Source organism: Hyposmocoma kahamanoa, unplaced genomic scaffold, assembly GCF_003589595.1.
Source record: "Hyposmocoma kahamanoa isolate Upper Pololo Valley unplaced genomic scaffold, ASM358959v1 100021, whole genome shotgun sequence".
NCBI classification, from domain to species: Eukaryota; Metazoa; Arthropoda; class Insecta; order Lepidoptera; family Cosmopterigidae; genus Hyposmocoma; species Hyposmocoma kahamanoa.
In genome coordinates this window covers 5,384,653-5,409,454 of record NW_020653200.1, presented here as the reverse complement: position 1 = coordinate 5,409,454, position 24,802 = coordinate 5,384,653, and the positions used below count along the sequence as shown (strand labels likewise).

Here is a 24,802-nt window from a genome sequence, read left to right as displayed (position 1 = left end):
TTCAGTACAAATCGGCAATTTCATACTTTAACCCCTATTATTTTATTTTTCCGAATATTTTTCCAATCTTTCTTTTTTATTTTCCACAAATGACGTTGACATCTGTCAAAAGTTGAAACTAGGGAACGAAAACGATGGAGCCATTAAAGGTTTTTTCGCTATTGTATTGTTCACTCACTAAAACTATCCTGCATTGCATTGTGCATTATTCGCCTTGCCTTCTGCCGCCTAATGTAGGATTATGAATGTAGTCGCACCGTGCAAGCCATCCTGCAAGCCTGCAATGCTAAGATGGCTTGTACGCTGCGACTACATTTCTATTCCTGCATAACGCGACAGACGGCAAGGCGGACTGCAATTCAGGATTGTAAATGCACCCTTGTAGCCATACAATTTTATTTTATAATTCACGTTATCTAAATCTTCAAAACACATTTCTAAACGTACAACATAATATGTGCCTTCAAATTCCTTTCAATTTTTCGGGAAATTTTATTTCAAACTTTTAGGGAAATTACCCATAGGTAATCAGAAATAGAATAGTTTCCGAACGAATTAGCACTGACACTGATTTGCCACATGGGGCAATGACACAACGTTTCTTTCTGTTTCTGACTTTTAGTCACAATCGAGGTTGGAGAAGCAAATTCAACATTGATTTCGAAAATACTTTTTAATTGTAACATGAAGAACATATGAACAACACAAATTAGTTTAAGTAAATTATTTAATTAAAATCAATAGCTTCAAAACTTTGCACTTACTTAAACAGAAGTCATGCCTCCTGTGAGTATAGTTTATATGTCTTAAATTGTCGTTCTAATGATTTTCAACCTATTTTTTAAATTAATACATTGTAGAAACTCGAAATATATAAAAAAACAAAAGATTCTATTGTAATATAATTCATAATATTCTGTTTTTTGTTCACGGTTCGTGTTGAAACAGGTGTTGCTCAACGAATGTAATTCAAGTAGTAGTAGGTAGCATTTTGTTTAGTTTTCAATAATTTATACGTTACGGTAGCCATGCGAAAATAATTGAGTTGGGTAATAAAAACAGAGCAATAATGTTTTTGTCCCAATATCTAAATGTTAACCTGTAGATACCTACCTAAATCTACAAATTGATTAGTGAGCCTCAAAGTCTGAGCACATTTTTCAATATAATTTTACCATAGTAGTAGTTGGTAGGAAAAGTGCAGGTGTCATACCCTTACAGCAATTTGCAGTTTTAACATGAGAATGATCTTAGGGTTTAAAGCTACACGGGAAGGCATTTGCATTATTACCCAAATTAATTTGGTTGTTAATTTAATTTTCAGCCTCAAAAAGGTAAGGCACCTACCAAAGGTGCCAAGCAGATTTTGGTGGAGAATGCTGCCACTGTCAACTTCTACCGTAACATGGCTTTAGGAGCAGCTAGTTTTTATGCTGTCTTAACTGCTGCTCTCTACTATGATAGTCTCACTACTGGTATCATTGTAAGTCAACAAAATTGTCATATCATCTTAATCAATACCCATACAGCTAAGAGTGCATCAAATGCTGCTGTGTCCATACAAACTTTACAGTGTCTCTGTATATTGTTTACTGGGACACACTTATTGTAATTATGCGAACAGTTAACTCTATTCATTAAGTATACTTAATCTTATCTTATTTGAAGATGGAGTAAAACGACATTTGTAGGGTGCCAGTTTTCATAAAATTGTAATGAGTTATGTAGTTGTTATAAATAGATTGTGAAAGAAGATAAAATTTTACCAAAAATGATGGTATTCTGAAATTGCCTTCTTTATTCTTATTTTGACTGTTGGTCTATTAGTATAGAGATACATTTTTATTTATATACAAAAACTTTAAAATATGTGTCCTGTTTGTATTTTTCATAAACATACTTCTAAATACAGTCTATTTATGAACCTACAAAAATTAACAATTCCAATGAACTTGTGCTAAAATATGGATGAATAATGGGTTGAGGATGATTCAAATGAAACAAGTTCAACTATTTATTCCATAAGCATGACCAGTATTAACTCGATTGCCGGTAGGATATTTATTGACTGCAATCACTGGCTGCTCGCAAGTGGGCAACACTTTTGTGTGATGAACTGTCATTTTATGAAGTCTTCAAAAAAGACAGACTATACTATGTATGTATAACTCACAACTATTGCTTGCAAGGAAAGCTCCATATTTACTTATGGAGTGTTAATATTGATCTAGCTACACTTGAGACAAGTTATTGATATGTTTCTTTATTCTTTAAATTCTACTTGAATCTAGTTCTCCTAGTACTATATTCCATGTTTCATGTAGGTAGGTGTAATTGATAATGTAATTGAGCAAACACATCATAGGATGATATAATGCATGTCATCTGGGAGTTACATGTAATTATATTTGTTGTTCACAGTTTCTCAATGTGCTGATACTGTCAATAAATATAGGATGCTATCAAATGATGAGGTACATCAGTCGGCCAATATACTCAGATAATACTCAACTTGTTGACCCTGGACTTGACCTGAATATGGAAGGTGGCATGGGGGAGTGAGTAATTTTTTGTAGAAGCTATAAATTATTTTATTATTTTTATGAACTTAGTAAAGTTTATGAAAATTATTCTTTGGAAGTAGTATAAATCTAACAGCAGTAGATATATCACACTAGATATATACACCAATGAGCCACAACAAATTCAACAACATTTATTGTCATTTGATACTATGTACATTGCATGTAACTGATATCAAAAAGGATAAATGTTAACTATGTTGTTGCATGCAAAGCGATACCCTAGTGAATCATAGTTTTGTAGCAAAATCACACTGTGAACCTAGAAAAGATTTCACAAAGGTGGCACATAATGCTTAGTTATATAATGAAATATTTAATTGGCACAAGTGCTTCCCTAGTGAATCTTAGTTTTGACACAATTGACACTGTGAAACTAGAAAAGGTTTCACAATGGTGTCATATAATGCCTCAGTTACGTAATGAAATGTAATTAGCACATTTGTATGGTACTTTTATTTCTATTTATTAGAATCATTAAATATGTAATATATGCATTGTGCCGTTAAAGCAATTACACTAACTAAACTAAAATTAAGTACTAACTAAAATCCATCCTGATTTCTCTCTAACATTCTCCTCGATCAACAGTCTGCTTCAATCTGTTTGTTATTAATAAGTACATATTAAATTATGAATAAATATATAATAATTCTGTTGCAGACACGTTAAAGACATTGTCATACTGTCTTCTATAACTCACGTCCTAGCAGTAGTTTCCAATTATTTCTGGTTGTTGCTGCTGCTACTGCCCATCAGAGCACTTTGGCTGCTTTGGGTCAACATTCTTGGACCATGGTTCTTTCAAGAGGCCCCTCAAGACACAGAACAAGACGAAAAGAAGAAAAAACGTAAAATGCGACGTCATCATCAGTAGATTTCTATTTATTTCGTTATTAGTTTTTTATTTCACTTGTCAAGATTAAATAGTGCTGACCGCTGTCCCATTTGAGGTAAATGTAGAATAATCTGCCAGCACCGGACGCGACGCCTTAATAAGTGTAGAATTCTTTTATATAAAATAAATAAATAAATTATACTTAAATTTATCAATTTTGTATGCTGCTGTGTCATAGAAAGCTGCTGGACTGCCACGCAGAGGTCCTGGGTTCGATTCCCGCGCCGGAAGAAATATTTGCATGGCCTACATTTATTTCTCTCGTGAATTTAGGTGTAATTAGTGTTTGTCTATATGTGTGTCCATGGCACCCGCGATACAGGGTTTCCCTAGTGCGGGCCATTTGGGTGTGCGTTATTATTATTTATAGGCCAGTGGTTGAGTGCATACACACTATACAATGTGAAGCATTGACTGTGAAATATTCGTAATTCCAAGGGACATAGTATAATAAGAACAATACTGCAACTCCATACAAAATGTAGCTGCGCTACTTATATGTGTATACAAGACTCGACTCCACTTTACAGGACTCTACTGAAAAATTAAGACTAGGGGTTCGAGTATTTATGAATAAGACAAGTCGTTATATTGGATTGGCACAGCTAGCACGCACTCGTACGCCTCTCGCTCATCCACTCGCACGCATTCCCATTTCGTAAACATACTCCCATAATCTAGAAACCAATCCTGGTAATAAAAATAAAAAAAATATCAATATACGTACATATTGCATTTAACAAAGATTATTTCAATATAGCACGGAAACACTTCTAAATACTATACGTTTTTTGAAATTATGTTTACAACCTGTAGGTACAGGTACAACTAACATAATAATGTGACAACACTACGCTGCCAGTGAAGTGTAGGTATTGATGCGCCAAGCGGGCGGGAGTAGCCCTACTTGTTCTTATTCTACTATGGTTGTGAGTGAGACTTGCCCGTGTGTTCCGTTTTTAGTCCGGATTGGGAAACTTACCGTTCATAAATACCTGACGATATTTTAACGTGCAACACGTACCAGACATACCCGTCCAGATTTGAACTGATGGGTGTTGAAACAAATTACAATAACTTTCAACGCAACATGCTAAATTAGCATCATATTAATAATGTGTTCAACCAAATAAAGACTGTAGCACACATGGCTAGGAGTAATTTCGTAGAATTCAATATTTGCTACCTATTCTTCTACATTCCACCGCAATTATGTGTGTTGGGATAATTGCGTCCTTTCAAAATTACAACAAAAATAATTACATTGCAACAATGATGATTTCATAGAACTGTTTTCTTGTGAACAAGGCAATTTGTTCTGATGGTTAATTGCAAAAAGAGAAAACTAATATTGTTATATTGAATTAAGAACTGAAATGTACAAAAACCTTTATTATTTATAAAATCCATTATTGCACTGTTAAAAATATACTTAAATATGTTAAGTAAAAACTATTATTATATATTAAGTATTTACTTATTAACTGAATTATAGAATTGTATTTTTAAAGTTATTCATATTTCTAACATATCTGCCTTACATGTACTTAAAATACAAATAATTAATAATATTACGACACTTTACGATTACTCTGTATAAGCAAATTTTATATACGAGTATTCTTAATTAAACAGTTACCTGTTCAGTGTTATTTTTACCTGTTTTATATTTTGAATAAATTGCCTGCTACGTATTAACATAAACCTACTTTTAGAAAGTGATAATTTTACAAACGTAAAATACACAGTGGGTAGGCACTAAGTTAAGTACTTCATATTTTGCAGTTTTTTATGTTTATTGAAATACGTGTTCAAGTACCTATTTCAATGTCAGTTTGGGAAAAAAAAATGGAAGTGACCATGTAAATGTCACTCCTGGGGGGCCTACTATGAGCTCTTAGAGCAATCCTATTTAAGCCTGTAAGTTGGATTGCCTGTCAAACTCACAAAAACAATTCACGGTCCATACAGTTTACGTTCCCCATTCGAAATCCGTTCACCTTTTCTTTCATAGCAAAATCGTATCAATAAGCAATTCAAAAAGTTACTCCGTGACCGGTGACTAACTTTTTCTTCGATTTTGTTACATTATTAAGAAATTTCGTTTTGAAGAAATTTACATTTTTAAGTTTTATTACATTTTTAGGTTCATAATTATTTTTATCTTTTTAGGCTATCTAAATACTATTAAGTATTGAGCGTTTTTTGAAAATTTTAGTTTGAGTTACCAATCTTAAAAGTATTATTGATAAATTATTGGCATGAATGTTATTGCAATTTTGAAATGGAATTTTAATAATTTTATTGACCGAAAATCATAAAATAACTTTTAAATTGTGCTAAATTTGACAATAATTGTAATCAACGAAAATGTACGAATACAAGATGCATTCCAATTATGTTATCAAATTACAAACTCGGCTTATTAATTTCAATTATAATGACTAAACATGACATGTAATTTTGTCGTACGACAAATTGTAAAGTATGATTGAAAAGTTGCCGTTATTACAAAACATTGTAATAAGTATAATTGATAATAAAATTACTAAATATTTAATAAATAAACTATTTTGAACACAATCGGTTAATAGTGCTTGAACGCTCCCAAGATAGTACAACTGTCTATTTCTTTCATATGATGTAGTATGTAGTTCCATCTCGCTCTTGTTAGATGTCAGCTAGCCAGCCAGAGACAATAATTAACGTTTAAAAAGTCAAATTCATTATCCTGTTATGCCATAGTGTATGATCTATGGTCATGCCATTCCCGTTCAACTTTGTGAAGGTCATGATATGAATTTAAGCAATTCAGTTTTACCACGTCAATGAATTGCATGGAACTTGGCTGGCCGGTTAAGCTCATAGTAGGCCCCCTGTTCCTATTAAGTTATTGCAAACTAAGTAAATAAATTAACGAATTTCATTGTATGACGTTATTTTTTTTAAAGTTCAGATGTTTTATTTATTTATTACAGGGGAAATAATCTCATATGTTGTGACTGCCGATGGTGACTTTGTAATGATGAATAAACATTCATCATTTCAAATGCACTTCAAACGTGCATTTGAAATCGTATGATGACTTTCTCAATTTTGAAATCATCTCATCCATCCGCATATCCCATTTGTCACCAACTGTGGGGCTAACATGATAAGGCGCGACTTGCGCGAGAGTGCTCTCGCTCTCGCGCTAGTCGCGCCCTATCGTGCTTGCCCTATTGGTAACTGTAACATATGGGTTTTTTCCCATTTGTCGCCAGTGGAAACAAAGCCAGTGGTGACGACTGGGAATTAGCGGATAATAGTTGTATTCTGATCGGCTACCCCATAACAAAACCTAGTAAGTGCTTTAGACAAAATTTTACGGGAAAGCCCAAAAACATAAATGAAAGGCGCTCTTAAACAATTTTACTTTTAATCTAAAAAGGGAATAGTATTAGATAAGGTACCAATCAACGAATTTATTGATGTCACAAAAATGTTCACTACTTATATATTACATATTTTATACCCTTACTAACATTGAATATTTATAATGTATACATAAGTTACTGTAGCAGCGAAAATCAAAACAGTGTTAAGCATTGTCTAGGTATTTGATTTAGTTATTTTAATAGAAAATTTGGAAGAAATTTGATTATATTTGACTAATTAAATTTTCCGTTTTAAAAGATTTTCGGTATAAGTAAAGTTTATTGTCCACTAACTGCCAATTCAAATATCTAACAAGGCGCTTTAACTAATTCACCTATTAGCAAGTCTCAAATACTGCTATGTTTTAAGGCGTCGTAATCTCTGATAAATTGTACAATTTTGAAGCAGTTATCACAAATATTTAGGTGAGTACTTACTATGGTTCCGTTAAAAATAATTGAAAAAAAAAAAAAAAAAAAATTGTCCCTTATCAGGTTTTGCTCTGGAGCAGCGCCGTGATTTTCTATAAAGACGAATTTGATTTATGAAATGGGGTTATATAAGCCCGCTTCTATACTTTAGGAAAACACGTTGTTTCAGTCTTTTGAAGAGAGCAATAGAAATAATAAATAAATAGTTTCTTTGCTATTTATTTATTATTTCTCTCTCTCTCTTTCTGTCTCTCTATCTAAAAAAATAGCAAATTAAATAAGAGAAACATGTAAAAAATCAGAAATGATTAAATTCTGCCCAAAAAAATGTGAAAATATAGGGATACCGACTCGGCCCCTTACTTTTTCATCTAACGTCATTAAAAGTTTCAGACACAGCTGAGGCGTTCTTTTAGTAAATACGTTTTCAAACAAATTGTAAGGCGCAGTCAGGTCGCAGTGCACATCATAATATATGACCGGCCTCATATTAATTACTGCGTAAGTTGAATGAGTACACCGATAAGAGCCTCGCTCTTAAATATGACAATGAAGTAGAACAACCCCTCATCGATTCTACACACTTCCATATGAATTTAGAAAGAGGAAATTGATATTTTTTAGTCAGAACTCAATGGCGCCTTACCCCAAGTGAAGGTACCTCGTTATAGTCTCTTGGGTAATGAGCTGATTTCTATCTACGATGTAATTTACATTTTTCTTTGGTTATTTTTATTAAGGGTGTGTATTATAGGTACCAAATTTGATAAAATCATTTTATGTTAGTAATTTAAAATTAGAACAATCCAAAAAACATTCACTCAAACAGTATATATGATTATATGATTTGAGTTTTAAACATTTCGTATCAGTTATTTTTTATTAGCCATTAAATCGAGATGGGCGATTTTTTTAAGATTGCTTCAAAAGTCCACAGAATGGCATTCACTTTCCTCTAACATATTTATGTATATAATTCGTCATGACGAAAAACATATTTATATTTACGTATAAAGGAAAATTGCTAAAACATAATTCTAGCGTTTTGAAGTGTATGAATTTTCAATGTACTTTATGATAATACACGGTATGTGTTGTTCATTTTGCATGGCCACGGCCGTGCGCAGAAGTCTCGACGAGCTTCTGATGTAGTGGGGGCAACGAAGGATGTCGCCTTTATACGATCCTGAGCTCACGCACTTAGCGGCTACGAGTGCACGTTAGATTGCGCAGTGTGTTAAAGTATTAGATAGAAGACGCCGGCGCCAATCACACTTTGGACATTACGCATCCGCTCGTCAATGCGGCTGGATTTATTTTCATAGCGCGGATTTTTTTATCGGGTAAGTTCTTTTTTTGTTTCTGTTTTTTTGCGTTTCTTCGTTTATCAGAGCATTGCGAATTTTACACATTTTTAAACAAATGTCATATATCTTAAAGAAATTAATTTTATTTCTGTCTATTAAAACTTCACCTAGATAATTTTAAATTACTTACAAAATACACGATGACAACCAGACTACAGGATGGATGCAAAATTCAATAAAACTTGAATAATGATACTACATTCTAAAATAATATAATTCAAGTAGCAGGTAGGTATATGCTATGAAGTAATTCACCCTGAAGACGAAGAATAAGTAATATATATAAATAAATATTTCGTAAATAAGACTCTTAAATTAAAACTTCCTGTCCAGTGATAGCGATAAATAAATTCGTGATTTATTTAATTTTTTTTAAAGAAAAATCCCCACACTTTGTACTTCCGTCACTTTTGGTTTAAACTTTAGTGTGTGCCTTTTGGTACTTCATTGGGTTTACTATAATAATACAATTTACGTATTATCATTGTGTAGCTCTCCCTGTGTAGCAATCCAGATCTACAACGCTACATTACTATGACAATAGTCTAGCAAATCCTGGAACAAACATACGAATCGTACTGCACCCTTTTAATATTAGAATATTAGAAGTTTACCGTTCTTTGTATAGGAGCTACGCAAAATTTCCAACACTATAATCCACTAACTAACTGTCTGATACTAAAATTCCCCACGTCCTTCATAAATGAATGATATATTAAATAACAATTCGCCTCTCTCCGAGTTATAAGAATTGTCAAACAAATTTTTAAGTTCTTTGTATAAGAAGTTTGATTTTTAGTCTTTTTATAATAATTTAATCTTACGACCTCAGCGGTCGAGTGGCTAGCACATTAGTTTTCACGGTATCGCCATCTTTGAGGTTCTGGGTTCGATCCCCGGCGGGGTCAATGTAGATAAGTAACTTTTAACACTGAGTGTTTGTAGTACCGTCGTTGTTTTCGATTTTCATAGCACAGGTGCTTTAGTTACTTACTTTGGGGCCAGAGCAACCTATGTGTATTGTGTAATATATTTACAATTTTTTACGATTTCTGTTCACTAGTTTGCAACGATGTATCTCGTGCCTAAATCTCAGAACTCGCATAATTACAAATGGCACCGTTCATAAAGAGGTTTTCAACAAGAACTTTGTTTTGTAAATCAAAATAAAACAATAAATTTAGATGACAATGATTCAAATTTTCATTGTATTAAAAAAAGTAAGGTTAAGTTTATTATTTTATTTTGATTTACAAAACAAAGTTCTTGTTGAAAAACCCTATATTAGGCATTTGAAGTAGGTGTGCTTTATTTGTTTAATTTTCATTTAATAATTCGTACCCTTGGTATAATAAAACCACATGTGTTCAAATATCAAAAGTGCTTTTACCATAATATGCAAGCCATAAAAATAATATGAACTATTTAAAAAAATTATGTAGTCGGTGCCCCCACTTAGGCATCCACTATTTGTACACCACTTAGTAATATATATATAAAATAGTGGATACTTAAGTGAGGGCGCCGACTATACAATGGTAACTCAATGCATACATAATTCTCTTATTCAATCATAAAAAAGTTATCCACTATACCTCTCTCCTGAAAAGTACTGTTTGTACGAACTTTGTATGCACAATAAAGAGAGTCAAATTGATACAAATTCTAATATCGATTGTTTTAGGCTAATAGCGTGTCTTAGTAAGCATCACCATTGACTTACAAGTATATGGACGTCGGGTCCGCGCTAAAAAGTGTCCGCGCTTGTAAGGTGCTAAAATCGTATACAGAGCGCCAAACTCCGCTTTAATCTTCATTTTTTCGACTGACAGCGCGATACTGCGATGACATTACAATTTAAATTTCGAATAGGTTGACTTGGGACAGTTTTTTCGTGGTTTTTGTGTTAAACCCGTCGTCCATTTATTTGTAAGTCAATGAGCATCACTGACTTTTATCTTAAAATATTAGAAGCCTTCTTTATGTTTTTAACCAACCGTTGTAATTTTTTTTTCTATGTGTATGTTACGCTATTACTCCGACTTTTGTGAACCGATTTCCATTTTTTTTTTCTTGGATAGTGGTACTTAGTAGTGGTCCCATTCAAATTTGAAGAAAATATTCCACTCTAAGGGTAACAAATTAGGGTATGAATCCGGTTTATTGGATTCAACCCACTTTTCGCTAACCGATTTCAATAAAACTTGGCAAACCGATATAATAGCACCACGGATATGTGGTCTGTGAATAGCACAAACTTTTGAGTTCTTTGGATTTTTTTAAATAATTATTATATGTATATTTTAAGTCAAAAGTTTTTAACTTGGTAATCCCTTATTATAATCAGAACACTATTCACCTACATAATATCGACATAATTACTTTAGTCACCAACCGGCGATCTGGTGAGACAAATTTTGAACGGCATGTCCAAAAGTCTTTTGTTTAATAGGAAAGCCAATTCAAGCAGTTTCGGGTTATATAAGGTTTATTGAATAACACAATGTTTTACTATCTTTTTTAGTTCAATTAATCCACTAGTCTGTTATAATTATTATTAATATAAAGATCGAACACTAAGAAAAAATTCTACGATCCGGCTGGATTCAAACCAGCGTCTTCAGCATACCGTGACGATAGTATATAGTTACGAGTTAATTAAAAATAAGCCTGCATAGAGGCTCAAAATAAAAAGCCACCGAGACGCAATAAGGAGAAATGACAGATGTAACTAAATATAAAAAGGACCTGCGTACGTAATTGAAGCCCCCTTTTTATATAAACACGTAGCGTAGTATTATTTTATTAGACAAAAGTCTTTATCTTCAAAGTACATTATCATTTCGTTAACAGTTTCGTAAAGATCATCCGATCATGAATGTGTAGGCATTCTCAATTTTAAACACCTCTGACAATAAGATGTCAACTTCAAGTTCTTCAGTTAACGATATTCACTTTAGCGCTTTTGTTTGTTTTTCTTGTGACAGCAGTCTTTACGAGCGTACTTGAACGTAATGGTGACTCGTTAAAGGAAAACATTTGTTTTACAATGAATAACGCCAAGGTTAATCTTGGTAAAAAAACATTGGCACTTTTATCTCTTTCTTTCAAACTTGTATACAATCACTTTTCCGTTGAGTTTATAAAGCTATACCTACTGAATTACAAGTAAGTAGAGGTTAATTTGTGACACATTTTTCGTTTCATTTTGATCTAATAGTTTTCTTTAGCAACTATCGCCACAACAATCTTCTTAGATATAATCATGCCGTTGAACACTGTATTGTACGTCGACCCTAATAATACTTATTACTATAGCCTAGTTTATGTTTTGTGCTTGTACTTTCTCTTTTTCAATTTTCAAAATGTAGATTTTTAGATCATGTTACATCGTATCCTATTCACTTGCGATGTAGAGATAGATGTACGCAACGCAATTAAGAAATAAAACGTAGCTATTTTTTTGATTTAGCATTACATAAGGTTCAAGGATCAAACGTTTTTGAGTAGTTACGTAGGAACATTTCGCAAATGAGAATGTCTGCGGAATTAAAACCACTACATCTTAAGGCGCGTTCCCATTATTCCGTGATGATAGATAGTCGTCCAGTTTAAAGTGTCGTGGCTTGTATATATTAATGAAATTGTTCACATACAGTACAACACGTTTATCTGTCTTTCACGACTTTTTTAACGTTACGACGACAGACTGTCGTGACAATGGAAAGAGCTAGAACGACAGTTCGACGATAAATAAAACGTCATGACAAAAATGTGTCGACAGATAATCGCAGCTTTAAACGATTCTGTCATGCTAACGACATGGCTGCTGCTGTGAACCGATAAATTGTCGTCACGACGTAGTGGGAACAGCTAGACGCGACAGTCGTTCAACGACAAAATAACGTCCACGACACAGTCACGACAGATAGTCGTGATATGGTAACAGGCTGGACGCGTCAGTCGTCCAACGATAAATAAAACGTTACGACTTAATGGGAAAGCGCCCTAAGCCTCAAACACAAATTAGATTCCTTTATTACGTCTAAGATAATTTCTTTCATGAAATCGTAATGGCTTTTAGTCCCGCTGTTATTTTGTAATTAAGCAACATTTTTCAAATTCAATTTTATCAAATTACATCGCATGTTCTTATACTTATTCACCAGCGAAATTGACAAGTACATAACACAATTTAAAAATTAAAACGCGTCTGTTTTGAGTTAGCGTTACATAAAGGGTCATACGTAATAGAGTACGTAGGAATATTGCGCAAAACAAAATGAGGTCTACGGAATGAAAGCTATTAGGTCTTACCCTCAAACACTAATTAGATTTCTTTATTACGTCCAAGTTATTTTCTTCATGAAATCGTAATGGCTTTAATCTACAAATTAGACACTTATAGAAGCGTTGCAGTGACGCGTCTGTGGCGCTGCAGCCACGCCGCTACTAATTTTCATACAATAAATTAATAATTTTGTAATTAAGAAACCTACGCAACCTACTTGCTGTTAAGTCGGTTTCGTGTTTAGTTTTAATTATGCACATTCTTTCAGAACCATAATTGCTAGCTTTTAGTTAAATTGTACTGTGTCCATTTGTTGAAGGACGATTCTTTAATAAATAACTGTATCTATAAAGGTTTTTTCTAGTTATATCTAGACATTTGAGATTCTATTTTGAGTGGAACAGATGTTGTGATTAAAGACATTACTTATATAAAACTAAATCATAGTTGACTAGGTGCAATACTAGCCTGAGTATAGAGCTTTTTCGAGAGGGTTGTTCTTAGTTAACATGAAGCCTCTTAGGAAATGAAACTATTTTTCCCGATTTATATCTCGTATATTTGTTTTTTCCAACAAACCAATGTTTCAGGCTCTTTAAAGGTACCATGGTCACGGTTGACCAGTCGCAATGATCAGTCAGCCGTGACCATGGGCGCTGTAAAGGGCCCGAAACGTTGGTTTATTGGAAAATCAAATATACGCGATGTAAATCCGGAAAAATAGTTTCGTTTCCTATGTGTAACAATTCCGAAAATTTGGCGAACCCTCTTATCATGGCATCATCAAAACTACCATTAAAATGTACTTAAAAAAGCTACTTCACGTAGGTCACATCAATAACATACTTAGGTATTAACGTAATCTACTAAAAACCGTAAATTAATACGTCTCTCGAATTTCACGATGCAAGGAAAGCTACTAGTGCATTTAGATAAGTATTACTTGGAAATCGACGTATGTAGATCGTGATCGATCGAATCAAAATTAGTAGCTTCTAAATAACTCGATCATTTTAGAGTTTAATGGGTCATGCGCGCAATATTCGACTTTATCCATGTAACTTTAGAGATTATTCAACAATTCACAATATTACTTTTGTCTCGTTCACTCTCACGTGAAGTCCCCACACACGATACGGTTAGCCTTCTCACTCTTCGTTTGAATCGAACATTTGTTCGATGGAACCTTCGATCGATCGAACCAAAAAGTCAAGCAATCGATCAACGAGTCAACGGGTTAACGGTCCAATGAGTCTATCAATCATTCATCCTAATTGCTCCGTAGCGTAGTGTCCATTACATGGTAATTTTGTAAGTTTAATGTTTCTCGGTATGTTGTGTTTATTTAAGCTAATATAAGAATATTAATGAATAATAAATTAGTAATTTGAATGCTCATAAGTTTTTTATTATGTCATTTTGTTTTTTGGTGCTACTTTTCCTAGAAATAAATTTTAGTGTCCTAAGTGTGGTTTATCAATGATGCATTTAAACTTTATACGCATTACCCATGAGCAAAAAAGAATAAAAGCTAATTGTATAATTTGACACTTTTAAACGCCATGTGAAAGTATCGTGAGCGGCGGGTGACCCGCTAAAAGATCGAACATATGATCGAATCATATGACCCGATCACATTACGCATGGGTCGTGATCGACCCGGGTTATCAAAAATGATCGACCGACACAGGTCTACTTGGAAATCATATTGTAGTACATCACTACTGAACTAATCTTCAGATATGTGGTACCTGCTGCAATTCTGCCCGCTAACTAAAACGCGGCTAAGTGTCAAAATGATTTCAAAGAGATATCATAAAAAACCATAACCCAATTTTAGAATATTGAAATTGTTTAATGATATTTCAGCTAGGCATCGTTAGGGTAAGTCGAACACGTTAACTAATTTGAACTATTTTTAAAAGATAATTTTGTGCTCTATTTTTTGCAATTTAAAAACGGATATTTGACCATTTGTCACTTAGCTGCGTGTTAGTGGACGGCAGAATTTCCGTCCCAACGTATTCTTTATACGCTTAAAAGCATTGCCCTACACCGATGAGCCTTTGCGAATAATACCTTGTAAAACTCCTGAAATTATCACTTGCTGAAACAAGTTTCGTGTGCAAGCAAACTTCTTGCCCTCAATGTTACATTTACCATCGTGTTCCACGCGAACGATCTTCCTTTTGACCTTTTTCCTCCCTATTTTTTCCTCGTAGAATACTACATTGTCGCATGTGATTGATTTTTATACATAATGATATGTAAAACAATACGATTAAAGGGTCACTTTAAAAACAAGTCTCATTTGGCCAAGAAAACATAATGCTTTTGTAAACAATATTCAGGGATATCAAAGACGTCATAAATAGTAACTATGTGATGATCGAGATGTAGTACGTACTTTACGCTATAGTCGTGCATCTATAGAAGTAATACCAATGTCATAAATTTCATTATTTAAATAATACCTTACTACTTGATAAGTACCTCTATACTAATCCTTAGTATATAACTATGTATACTTGAATTTTCATTGGAGGTGACATTCATTCAAGATCAGTGTAGCACATTTTAATTATAAATTTCATATTAAACACTCAGATGGAAATTGATCGAATAGTTCAATGCCGTACCTATTATATAAAATGATCGGTAGCGCAGTTATAAGAGGTTTCCTTAATCTTCCAACTACTACATCTGAGCCTTGGTACAAGGTTTGGTTGGACTCGTCGGAAATAACCTATTAGGTACTTTTCTTATTTTAATTACTACTTCTTGTATCGCAGGAAAATGGCTTTCCTCAATTATATTGTTTCTATTGAGAGTTCCAACTTGAGAAAAAATGACCTCAAAAGTTCGTGGAATTGCATCTATTTGCCAAGTTTTATTGAAATCGGTTACAGGAAGGTGAGCGAAACCGGATTCATCCCCTAGTTTGTGGAATATTTTGGAGTTAGTGGAGTTATCGCGTAACCCTGATATCAATCTCACATACATAAGGTTCAATATTAAACTCGTTACTCTGTAAGCACTTTATGAAGAGAAAAAATAAGTAAATAATATTACTATTATGATTATTCTAAGTTTTTTAAACAAATTGACGTATTTTTTTAATAGTTTCAATATATACATCTGATCCTGTATAAGCAGGAACCATGTGGAGCAATAACCAAGGCCCCAAACAAAAATATTTGAGTCACCCTTTTCTATAAACAGAGATCGCCGCTTACTTGTGTGTGTATAATAATAATGTGTGTGCTGTAGAACCGGTTCTCGGGTTCGAAGGCAAAATGTGACAATGGATATAATTTAATTTACTTGAATTCTTATTGCATTTTAATGTAATGTGCAATAAGTACATAAAGTATAAGGTAAAAAATTCTAAAATGTAGATGTTCATCTAGTGCTTTCACTATGAAGACATATCGCACTGCTATTGTTTTTAGCATTTTATTCTATTTAGTGTTGAAACTCAAAATATGTGAAATTTCATATTATATTATTACTGAACGTAAAACTCTCTTTACACGACATAAAACCGTCGTTAGACTATTGTAAGTAATAATCAAAAGATATTCACTTAACTCAAAATGAGACACACTTTATGTGAGCTGGTTCTGGCCGAAATAATCCTTATTCAAAAATATTAAATTATTTTTTGCATTTTATTTTTAAATATATTTGAAAAGTTCTTTAAGTGTCTATAATAAACTATGACATACATACATTTTAATGATTTTTTGCGGAAAGCGAGTAATTCGTGTTTCATCGATTCTGAAAGAGTCCACTTATTGAGTTAATACACTATTGCATTAACAGTGCGATATAGAGCCATAGAAAAGTATAAATAGGGTACCCAGTACCATATGTGTTACGTCTTTCGGGAGGTCCATTGTCTGACAAGTTATCTAAAGTTGGTTGAGAGATGGATAAGTAACGAATTATTGAGGAGACCATTCGAGCGCGTTAGATTTTATAATAAGTACTTAATATTTTGCTCGCTATGTGGGCGAGACAGCACTAGTTGGTAAATATTTCCGGGCGTAATTTTTGTATTTGTTGTAGGTGTGGCAAAGTTTATAAGTATTGTTAATAATTAGTGTCTAGCTACTATTTGATATATTTTTTATGGTACCATATGACGGAACGAACAAGTCGTGCGCCTGTTACCCCAGGAACTCGCCTACAGACAAGTTGCGCTGATCCGCCGGATGGAAAGGTCCCCGTACCTCCCGTCTCCCGGTCACCAGCCGGCAAGATGGATCATCCCAAGATTATTCACGGGATGATGACGCAGCCTCACGAGCTGGTTAGGCCCGCTCGGGCTTGTGTACAGTGCCGCGGGTGGCCAGTGATATAAATATATAAGTGATATAAGAGGCTCTCTGGCTGGCAGGTCAACGCAGTTGTCCTGGCCCTGATTTTGACGGAAACCCCCACAAATCACAAATATCGCTGAACGCATCTGAACTGTGGATACTTGGCGGGTTTTTCGTCGCGCATACTGTCATTTACAAGTCGTGGCCACTACCCACGACTTGTTTTTAAGTCGTACTACCAGTAGAGCTGCCCTTAGCTCAGTATTCTCTTAGCCGCCTCCTACAACACCAACGGGAAGAGAAAGGGGCGGAGAATTGTATTCTAATCCGTCACCACACGGAAAAAGGTCAATGTCAAAGTATAAATGAATACGTTTAAAAAATAAATATCAAACTTTAATACATTATGTATTAGTGGCTACAAAATGTCATTACATAGGATGAAACTTTGTTTGACTATGGCGCTTACCTGTTTAAGTGGTAGTTTTTAAAGTATTAAAAATAACATATTACGCTACTTTTGATGCGGAATTTAAAGCAGATTTTTTTCTATATCTATAGGTCCAACTAATAACACTGAGGATTTGTAAAAAATCATCACATCACATGACTTCATGTACAATTAAGTAAATACTCACCTTTATCCTCTTCCTGCCGGTACTGGCTACTTGTTACTGTACTCTTATAACACTTAGAAACACGAGTTTTAGAGTCTTGCCATTTAGAACATGTAAATAATAATGATAATAAAGCACACACTCAACATAGCCCCCCACTAGGGAAATCCTCTGTTGCGGGTGCCATGGACACACACATAGACAACTGTAAATTACACCCAAATTCACGAGAGATATAAATGTTGGCCATACAAATCGAACCTGGGACCTCTGCGTGGCATGGCCATGGAGGCAGTTAAATATTACTCAAGTTATAAATGTGACGGTTTCAATGTGTAACAATCACGAGATATTATCATTAAGTACTACTACTAACTAAGCCGTGACACTGCTTTATTTAAAACAAAAACAAAAATACCCGATTTAGAACCGGGAACCATTCAATTCAATTGGATTATTATAGTTCCTATAATGTAGACTAATTAAAATAATGTTGTTAACGAACTTTGAAAAATCTTTAATAGGTACCGCACAATAGTACCTACCTAACGCCATTCAAACAGACGTATCGTCAAAGTCGGCGTGCGCATGCGACCTAGAAATGGGTTTTAAAAGGACGTTACTGACGTAACATTGTTCGATGTTATGGAAATTACATTTTAGCATTTCCTGATCAGTGCGAAACTAACTTCTTTAGTTCCTTTACGTCATCGAACTTTACGTAGATGAAAAGTGATAGGTTGTTCACTTTCAGAGCTGTTACAGTTACTGTTCAGAGTTGTTAGTAATCTGTACCACATTGTCTAAAATTCGTATAAACTAAAGACGTGAATTAACAAAATTATTCGCGTAAGCATAAGTACATAAAATTAACAAACACAACAATGAAGTAAGTACCAACATGAAGTGAATACAACAAATAGAGCAGTACAAGCGAAGTAACATAATGTCGTGACATCATATTACTAGGTACCTATCGCACAAATATAGCTAAGTGATATTCAGATTTCGTATTTTTGTAAAGTCAACACTTTACTGTATGCGGAAACGATGCCATTATCCAGCCTCACAACCAAACCTACATGTCGCACTTGTTTGCTGTTACTCCCAACTCTTCAAACACGTGACGTAATCAATAGTAAATAGACGAAATTTTTACGTACTCTATGAGCACATAAGTTCACACAGCCCTATCTAGGTTATTTCTTTTCGATTGAGCCATCGACGCTGACGATTTCTTTCCGTTCCGCGATGAACCAATGCGGTAATTATTAAAGAGCTTACAGCAGAGAAGCTTGTGTGGAGCTACATCGAAAAGAGTACTTAAATCGAAGAACTCTGAGCCAAACACTACATAGAAATGCTCTACTTCTTACTTTTTCTTAGTAACTTTTAAGTAGCAGTAGAGGTCCTTGTGAAAGAGTTTGTTCAGGGTAGTGCTGCCTTCTCACCTATTTCTTGTAGTAATGCTGACATTACTGTGTTCCAGTTTTGAAGGGTAAGGGTGCTGGTGAAATTTCATGCACATGGGACTTGTCAACTTATGTCTCAGGGTGATTCAGACCTTTGCGATTTATATCTCTGAATGGCACTGCAACTGTTAAGAACAGGCGTCAGGCACCATCAGGTGCACGACTTGTTCGTCCCGTCACTTGATATTATAAAAAAAAACCTTACACCTACCCATTAATACCTATGCATACCAACTTTCTTACACAAAAATTTTGTTTTGATTTTTATTACACCATTTTTAATACTCTAGGTAAAATGGGCAGCCCTATGATTTTATTCTACTCAAAATAAACTGTATGAATAGGTGTACGAATTTAAAAACCATATATAATAATAATAATAATAATAATAATAAAATATCTCTATAATAATAATAATAATGATCTCAAGCTATACGGCCCCACAGCTGACAGATTGACGGAGCTGCTGACAATCACCAACGATTTCAGCAGTTCGGTTAGGATGGAGCTTGGGATCGATAAGTGCGCGGTGGTCCATGTTGAGAAGGGACGTGTCATGCATTCTAATGGCATTAATATTGGCACCAATCACCTGCGGGTACTCTCCGAGACTGAAACATACCGGTATTTGGGCATGTCGCAGACCATCGGTGTGAAGGAAGCAGACGTGAAACAGGGTGTGTGCGAGGTTTTTTATGGGCGCCTGAAAAATGTGCTAAACAGCTATTTGTCAGGCGTTAATAAGATCCGAGCTTATAACTCCTGGGTCATGCCTGTTCTGATGTACACATTTGGCGTGCTCAAATGGACTCAGACGGAATTAGACGCTCTGGATAGACGAGTCCGCACGACGATGACCTCTCACCGAATGCATCATCCGAGATCGTCAGTTATGAGATTGTATGTCCCGCGGAAGTGTGGAGGTAGAGGCCTATTAAGTGTCAAAACCATGCACAACCGCGAGATATGCAGTCTCAGAAACTACTTTTTGACGATGACGGATGACGTGATTCGTGGAGAGGTTGTCACATGTGATAAAGGGCTAACTCCCTTATCGTTGGCCAAAGAGGAATGGCGAGACCCGGTGGTGCTTAGCACCTCTGACCGCGAGTCCGTATGGAAAGAGAAGGAGCTCCATGGGAGGTTCTTCAAGGTACTCCACGAGCCTTTTATGGATCGTAAAGCCTCCCTACATTGGCTGCGTTTCGGGGACCTCTTTGGGGAAACCGAAGGTTTTGTCTGTGCAATACAGGATCAGGTTATCAAGACGAGGAACTATCGGAAATATATCCTAAAGGACGGCACAGTAGACATTTGTCGGGCATGTGGCCGTCCCGGAGAGTCACTTAGGCATATTGTTTCCGGTTGTTCCGCTCTTGCTAACACTGAGTACTTGCACAGACACAACCAGGCAGCCAAAATATTACACCAAGAGCTCGCTCTCAAGTACGGACTAGTGCAACAGAGGTTGCCATATTACAAGTATTCACCGGAGCCAATACTCGAAGATGACCGCACCAAAATCTATTGGGATCGATCTATTATCACGGACAGGACTATTCTTGCGAATAAGCCTGATATTGTGATATTGGATCGATCGCAGTCGAGGGTATTTCTTGTGGACGTCACCATCCCGCATGACGAGGGTCTCGTGAAAGCTGAAACCGAGAAACGCCGGAAGTATCTCGACCTGGCGCACGAGATCACCGACATGTGGGATGTGGCCTCCACTGAAATAATCCCAATTGTTTTGTCCGCAAATGGGTTAATTCCAGTAAGCCTTTCTAACAGCTTGAGGCGGTTGGATTTCTGTGGCGTGTCGCTTCCAGCACAAATGCAGAAGGCGGTCCTGCTCGATACGGCACGTATTGTTCGCCGATTCTTGGACCTGAGTCCCTGACCCCGGCCGACTGTGCCATTGCCGGGAAATACCGCCTCTCCCATTTAAAAATTCAAAATTAATCTTTTAGGCCTTGGGAGAGGCGAGAGTTTAAAATAAATACGATAATAATAATAATAATAATAATAATAATAATAATAATTACGCACACACTCAACATAGCCCCGCACTAGGGAAACCCTGTGTCGCGGGTGTTATGGACACACACATAGACAACCACAAATTAAACCCAAACTCACGAGAGCAATAAATGTAGGCCATATAAATATTTCTCCCGGCCCGGGAATCGAACCTGGGACCTCTGCGTGGCAGTCCGGCATGGTAACCGTTCGGCCACGGAGGCAGTCAATATATATAATTATCAGCCAAGCGTAAAGAATAAGGGACTTATGTAGGCCTGTAGGTAGAGTAAATTGAATAACTTGTATTTTAGATGCTTAATTACAATAGACTGCACAAAATATATAAATATATGTGTTCAAAACGGCTTCGCTCTGCATACTGAAAACTGCAAGAAACGGAAATCTTTCAGATATAGAAACCACTAGATTAGTTAGCTAGATAAACGGCATCTTGCTTTGGAGTAATGCCGCCGATATTAAAATAATATTTGTCGTGGAAAAACGTGCTGTTTGCTGTGCTGTCTTTAAGATAAGTCCTTTAAAGAAATTAACATTCTTACACTAGCCTCACAGTACATTGACGAAAATGTAGTTTATGTTAAGAAGAATAGCAAATTTTTTTAATGAAACAGTGATTAGACGTAAATTTAATACGAAAAATATAAATAAAACTAGCTGTTCTTGACAGTCAACTACACAAATAAGTCATAAATCCGGTTAAAAGTCAACGTATACCTTAGAGGACGGAAAATGTATTCCGCGTTTTTGCATACGCGTTTCTATAAAATATTCCGGTTGTTATTCAAAATATGTCGTTTATGTGGTTCAAAACTATAATGGAATAAAAACGTTATACCAAAGTCGTATAATAATACCGCTTCCACGTCTTGGATGACAATCATCCATAGGAATGACCCATTCAGCTCTTTCAGGTTATCTCATTATATAATATTGTAAATGATAAATGTGTACAAATGTCTATGTACAAAGATCAAAATTTAGAGTTTCATTCATTCCTCTCAGGGGAATTTGCTTTACGAATGAGTAGTAAAGTTTAATGAATATGACGAAATCAAGTGTAATTTGCTAATCTCCGAAATAAATGTATATTTCTATTTGAATAGAAATCGTATACCAGTACATTTTATTGGATTTTTAGCTGCGGATTGTTTATTCTTCGGATCTCAAATCTAAGTTATTTTTATCTTAGGTATCTAATAACACTGGATGCAAACACGTTTTTACGTGGTCTGTGGATACAAATTTTGTACTGAGTTTCATGAAATGTCTGAACACAGTACTTATTTCATTATTATACGATTGTATCATTGTACTTTGGCCTTGTTATTAACTAGGACTGTAGTAGGTACTGTAATTTACGCAAGTGTACTGACTCGTCTCATCTATCGTCAACATGAATTAGCCAAACATCGCATTATGTGTTGACCCATCAAACAAATAGCACATTGGTTTTCTTGAAAGTAAATAACGTCGCACCTTAATAGTTTCCGTGTAAGTGTCCTTCGAACAATTGCCGTCGTAATACGACTATATAGTAATATTACTATATGCGATAATTACTAATAATAACGCTGCATATGTAGTGCCATAGAAGTTGGACTATGGTTTAAGCTAGTGAACGAACTGCTACAGCAAAATGATTTCCTAAAATATGGGGAATCCGCATTTTTTTTATAACATCAAGTGACGGGACGAACAAGTCATGCGGCTGGTGGTCAGCAACACGCCTCTCCACAATATTTGCAGTGCCAATTAGAGCTTTAAATAGCAAAGATCTTAAGGTCACTGCCACTGCGTGTGTTACCTGAGACGTAAGTTGACAAGTCCCATGCGCCTGTAATTTCACCAGGCTCACATTACTGCTTGGCGGCAAAAATAGGTAAGGTGGCAGTACTTGCCTGGACGAACTCTACTGCTACTAATGCCTTCAGTAATTCGTTCGTTTTGGCATTTGATAGTTTTAATTTTTGCGATTATATTGGTTGGAAACATATTTCGGAACAAAATAACTTTGAAAATATGTAATCGTAATCAATCACACGGGTGGCCGGCAAGGGATTCCTTTTTAATTATTAACCTCTCAGGGCTACTCCGCAGACCTAATTCGTAAATTAAAATGTGAATAATATATACGATGACTCAATCCAATGGCGCAATGCCGTAGAATCGTGAACACCACTCCACATTAGAACTTACGGGCGGTGACAAAACATTATTATACGTGTTACGAAAAAATACTTGTCAACGCAATGCAGCATAAACTTTTGATATTAATCTGTAACATTATGGCAGCACATAGCCTGACATGTGACGAAATTTTGGAATTACCCTCTAATAAAAAGTTGACATTGCAAGAACTACAGACGGTACAACCGAAAGATATCGTGCAGTGTTTAGCCCACCTGGGCAAAGAAGAGCTGGGGACGGCGGAGGCCGACTTCATTTGGCGCTGTATAATAAATTTTTATGACGGTATCCCAAATATTCCAGAAAGTGTGCTTATGTTATTGCATTGGGTGACTCCTGCTATATCACCAGAGGAATATGCCAATATTACACTCAGCAGCATAGACGTCATACAAAACTTTGGGTTAAATTATAATTTAAACGACGCGCAGCTGGCAGCTATCGCAGATCGTGTACGCAAGGAGTTTGCCGGAAAAGAACCGGAAGACTATACATATTATGATTTAACAGCACTAAGACAGATTCTGTGTGCCTTCAACAGGAGTGAAATAACAAGAATTCAACCCTCTGCATATAGAGAAAGTGCTTTGATAATCGGAAAATTACAACGGTGTGGGTCAGAAGTCATGACAGGTTTTGCTTCTCTTGCCGTACAAAAAAGAGCATTCGGTTCACCAGACACGTGGTTGGAGGGAACAGTGGACGTCATGGGCGTGGTCGCAGAATACTTGCCTCAAGAATTAACAAAACGTTATAAACTAAAAAGCGTTAAATATAATTAGCACATAATAAGAGCTTAGCGTTAGACAGATTCGTAAAATAGAAGTTTCACCACCATGATATTCAATTATTTTTTTGTGAAATTACTCCACTAGTTTGTTATAATTATAAATACAAAGATCGAACATAGAAAAAATTCCTTCTAACTAATTCTTTTTAATGCGAAAGCTTCTAAAATGCTTCACTTGTGATGTGTAGTGTGATTATAGTAACTACCACCGAATACCGGCGTAAGCCTAGGACACGCAGCAATCTTGGTGTTGTAATAAAACTTTTGTCTAGTTTAATGTGAAATTCAGATTATAAGTACTGTCAACTAATTTGTTACAAGTGAACTAAAGTCTAATATATTAGGGGTTAAAGTATGAAATTGCCGTTTTATTGCAATAGGT

General features: G+C 35.3%; 2 protein-coding genes across 2 annotated transcripts in view; both read left to right on the top strand.

Moving 5' to 3' along the window:
* Positions 1-675: 675 nt before the first annotated feature.
* Positions 676-4,334, top strand: LOC113228214 (transmembrane protein 208). Its single transcript, XM_026461467.1, has 4 exons — positions 676-786; positions 1,325-1,483; positions 2,422-2,558; positions 3,246-4,334. Exons 1-4 carry the CDS (start codon positions 778-780, stop codon positions 3,457-3,459), a joined length of 519 nt encoding a protein of 172 aa, XP_026317252.1. The 5' UTR covers positions 676-777; the 3' UTR covers positions 3,460-4,334.
* A 4,249-nt stretch (positions 4,335-8,583) lies between these two features.
* The window catches only part of LOC113236395 (clavesin-1), a 27,935-nt gene continuing 11,716 nt past the window's right edge, over positions 8,584-24,802 (top strand). The window contains exon 1 of the mRNA XM_026472553.1: positions 8,584-8,671. The gene's annotated coding sequence lies outside the window, so the exon portion shown is untranslated. The remainder of the gene's footprint in view (positions 8,672-24,802) is intronic.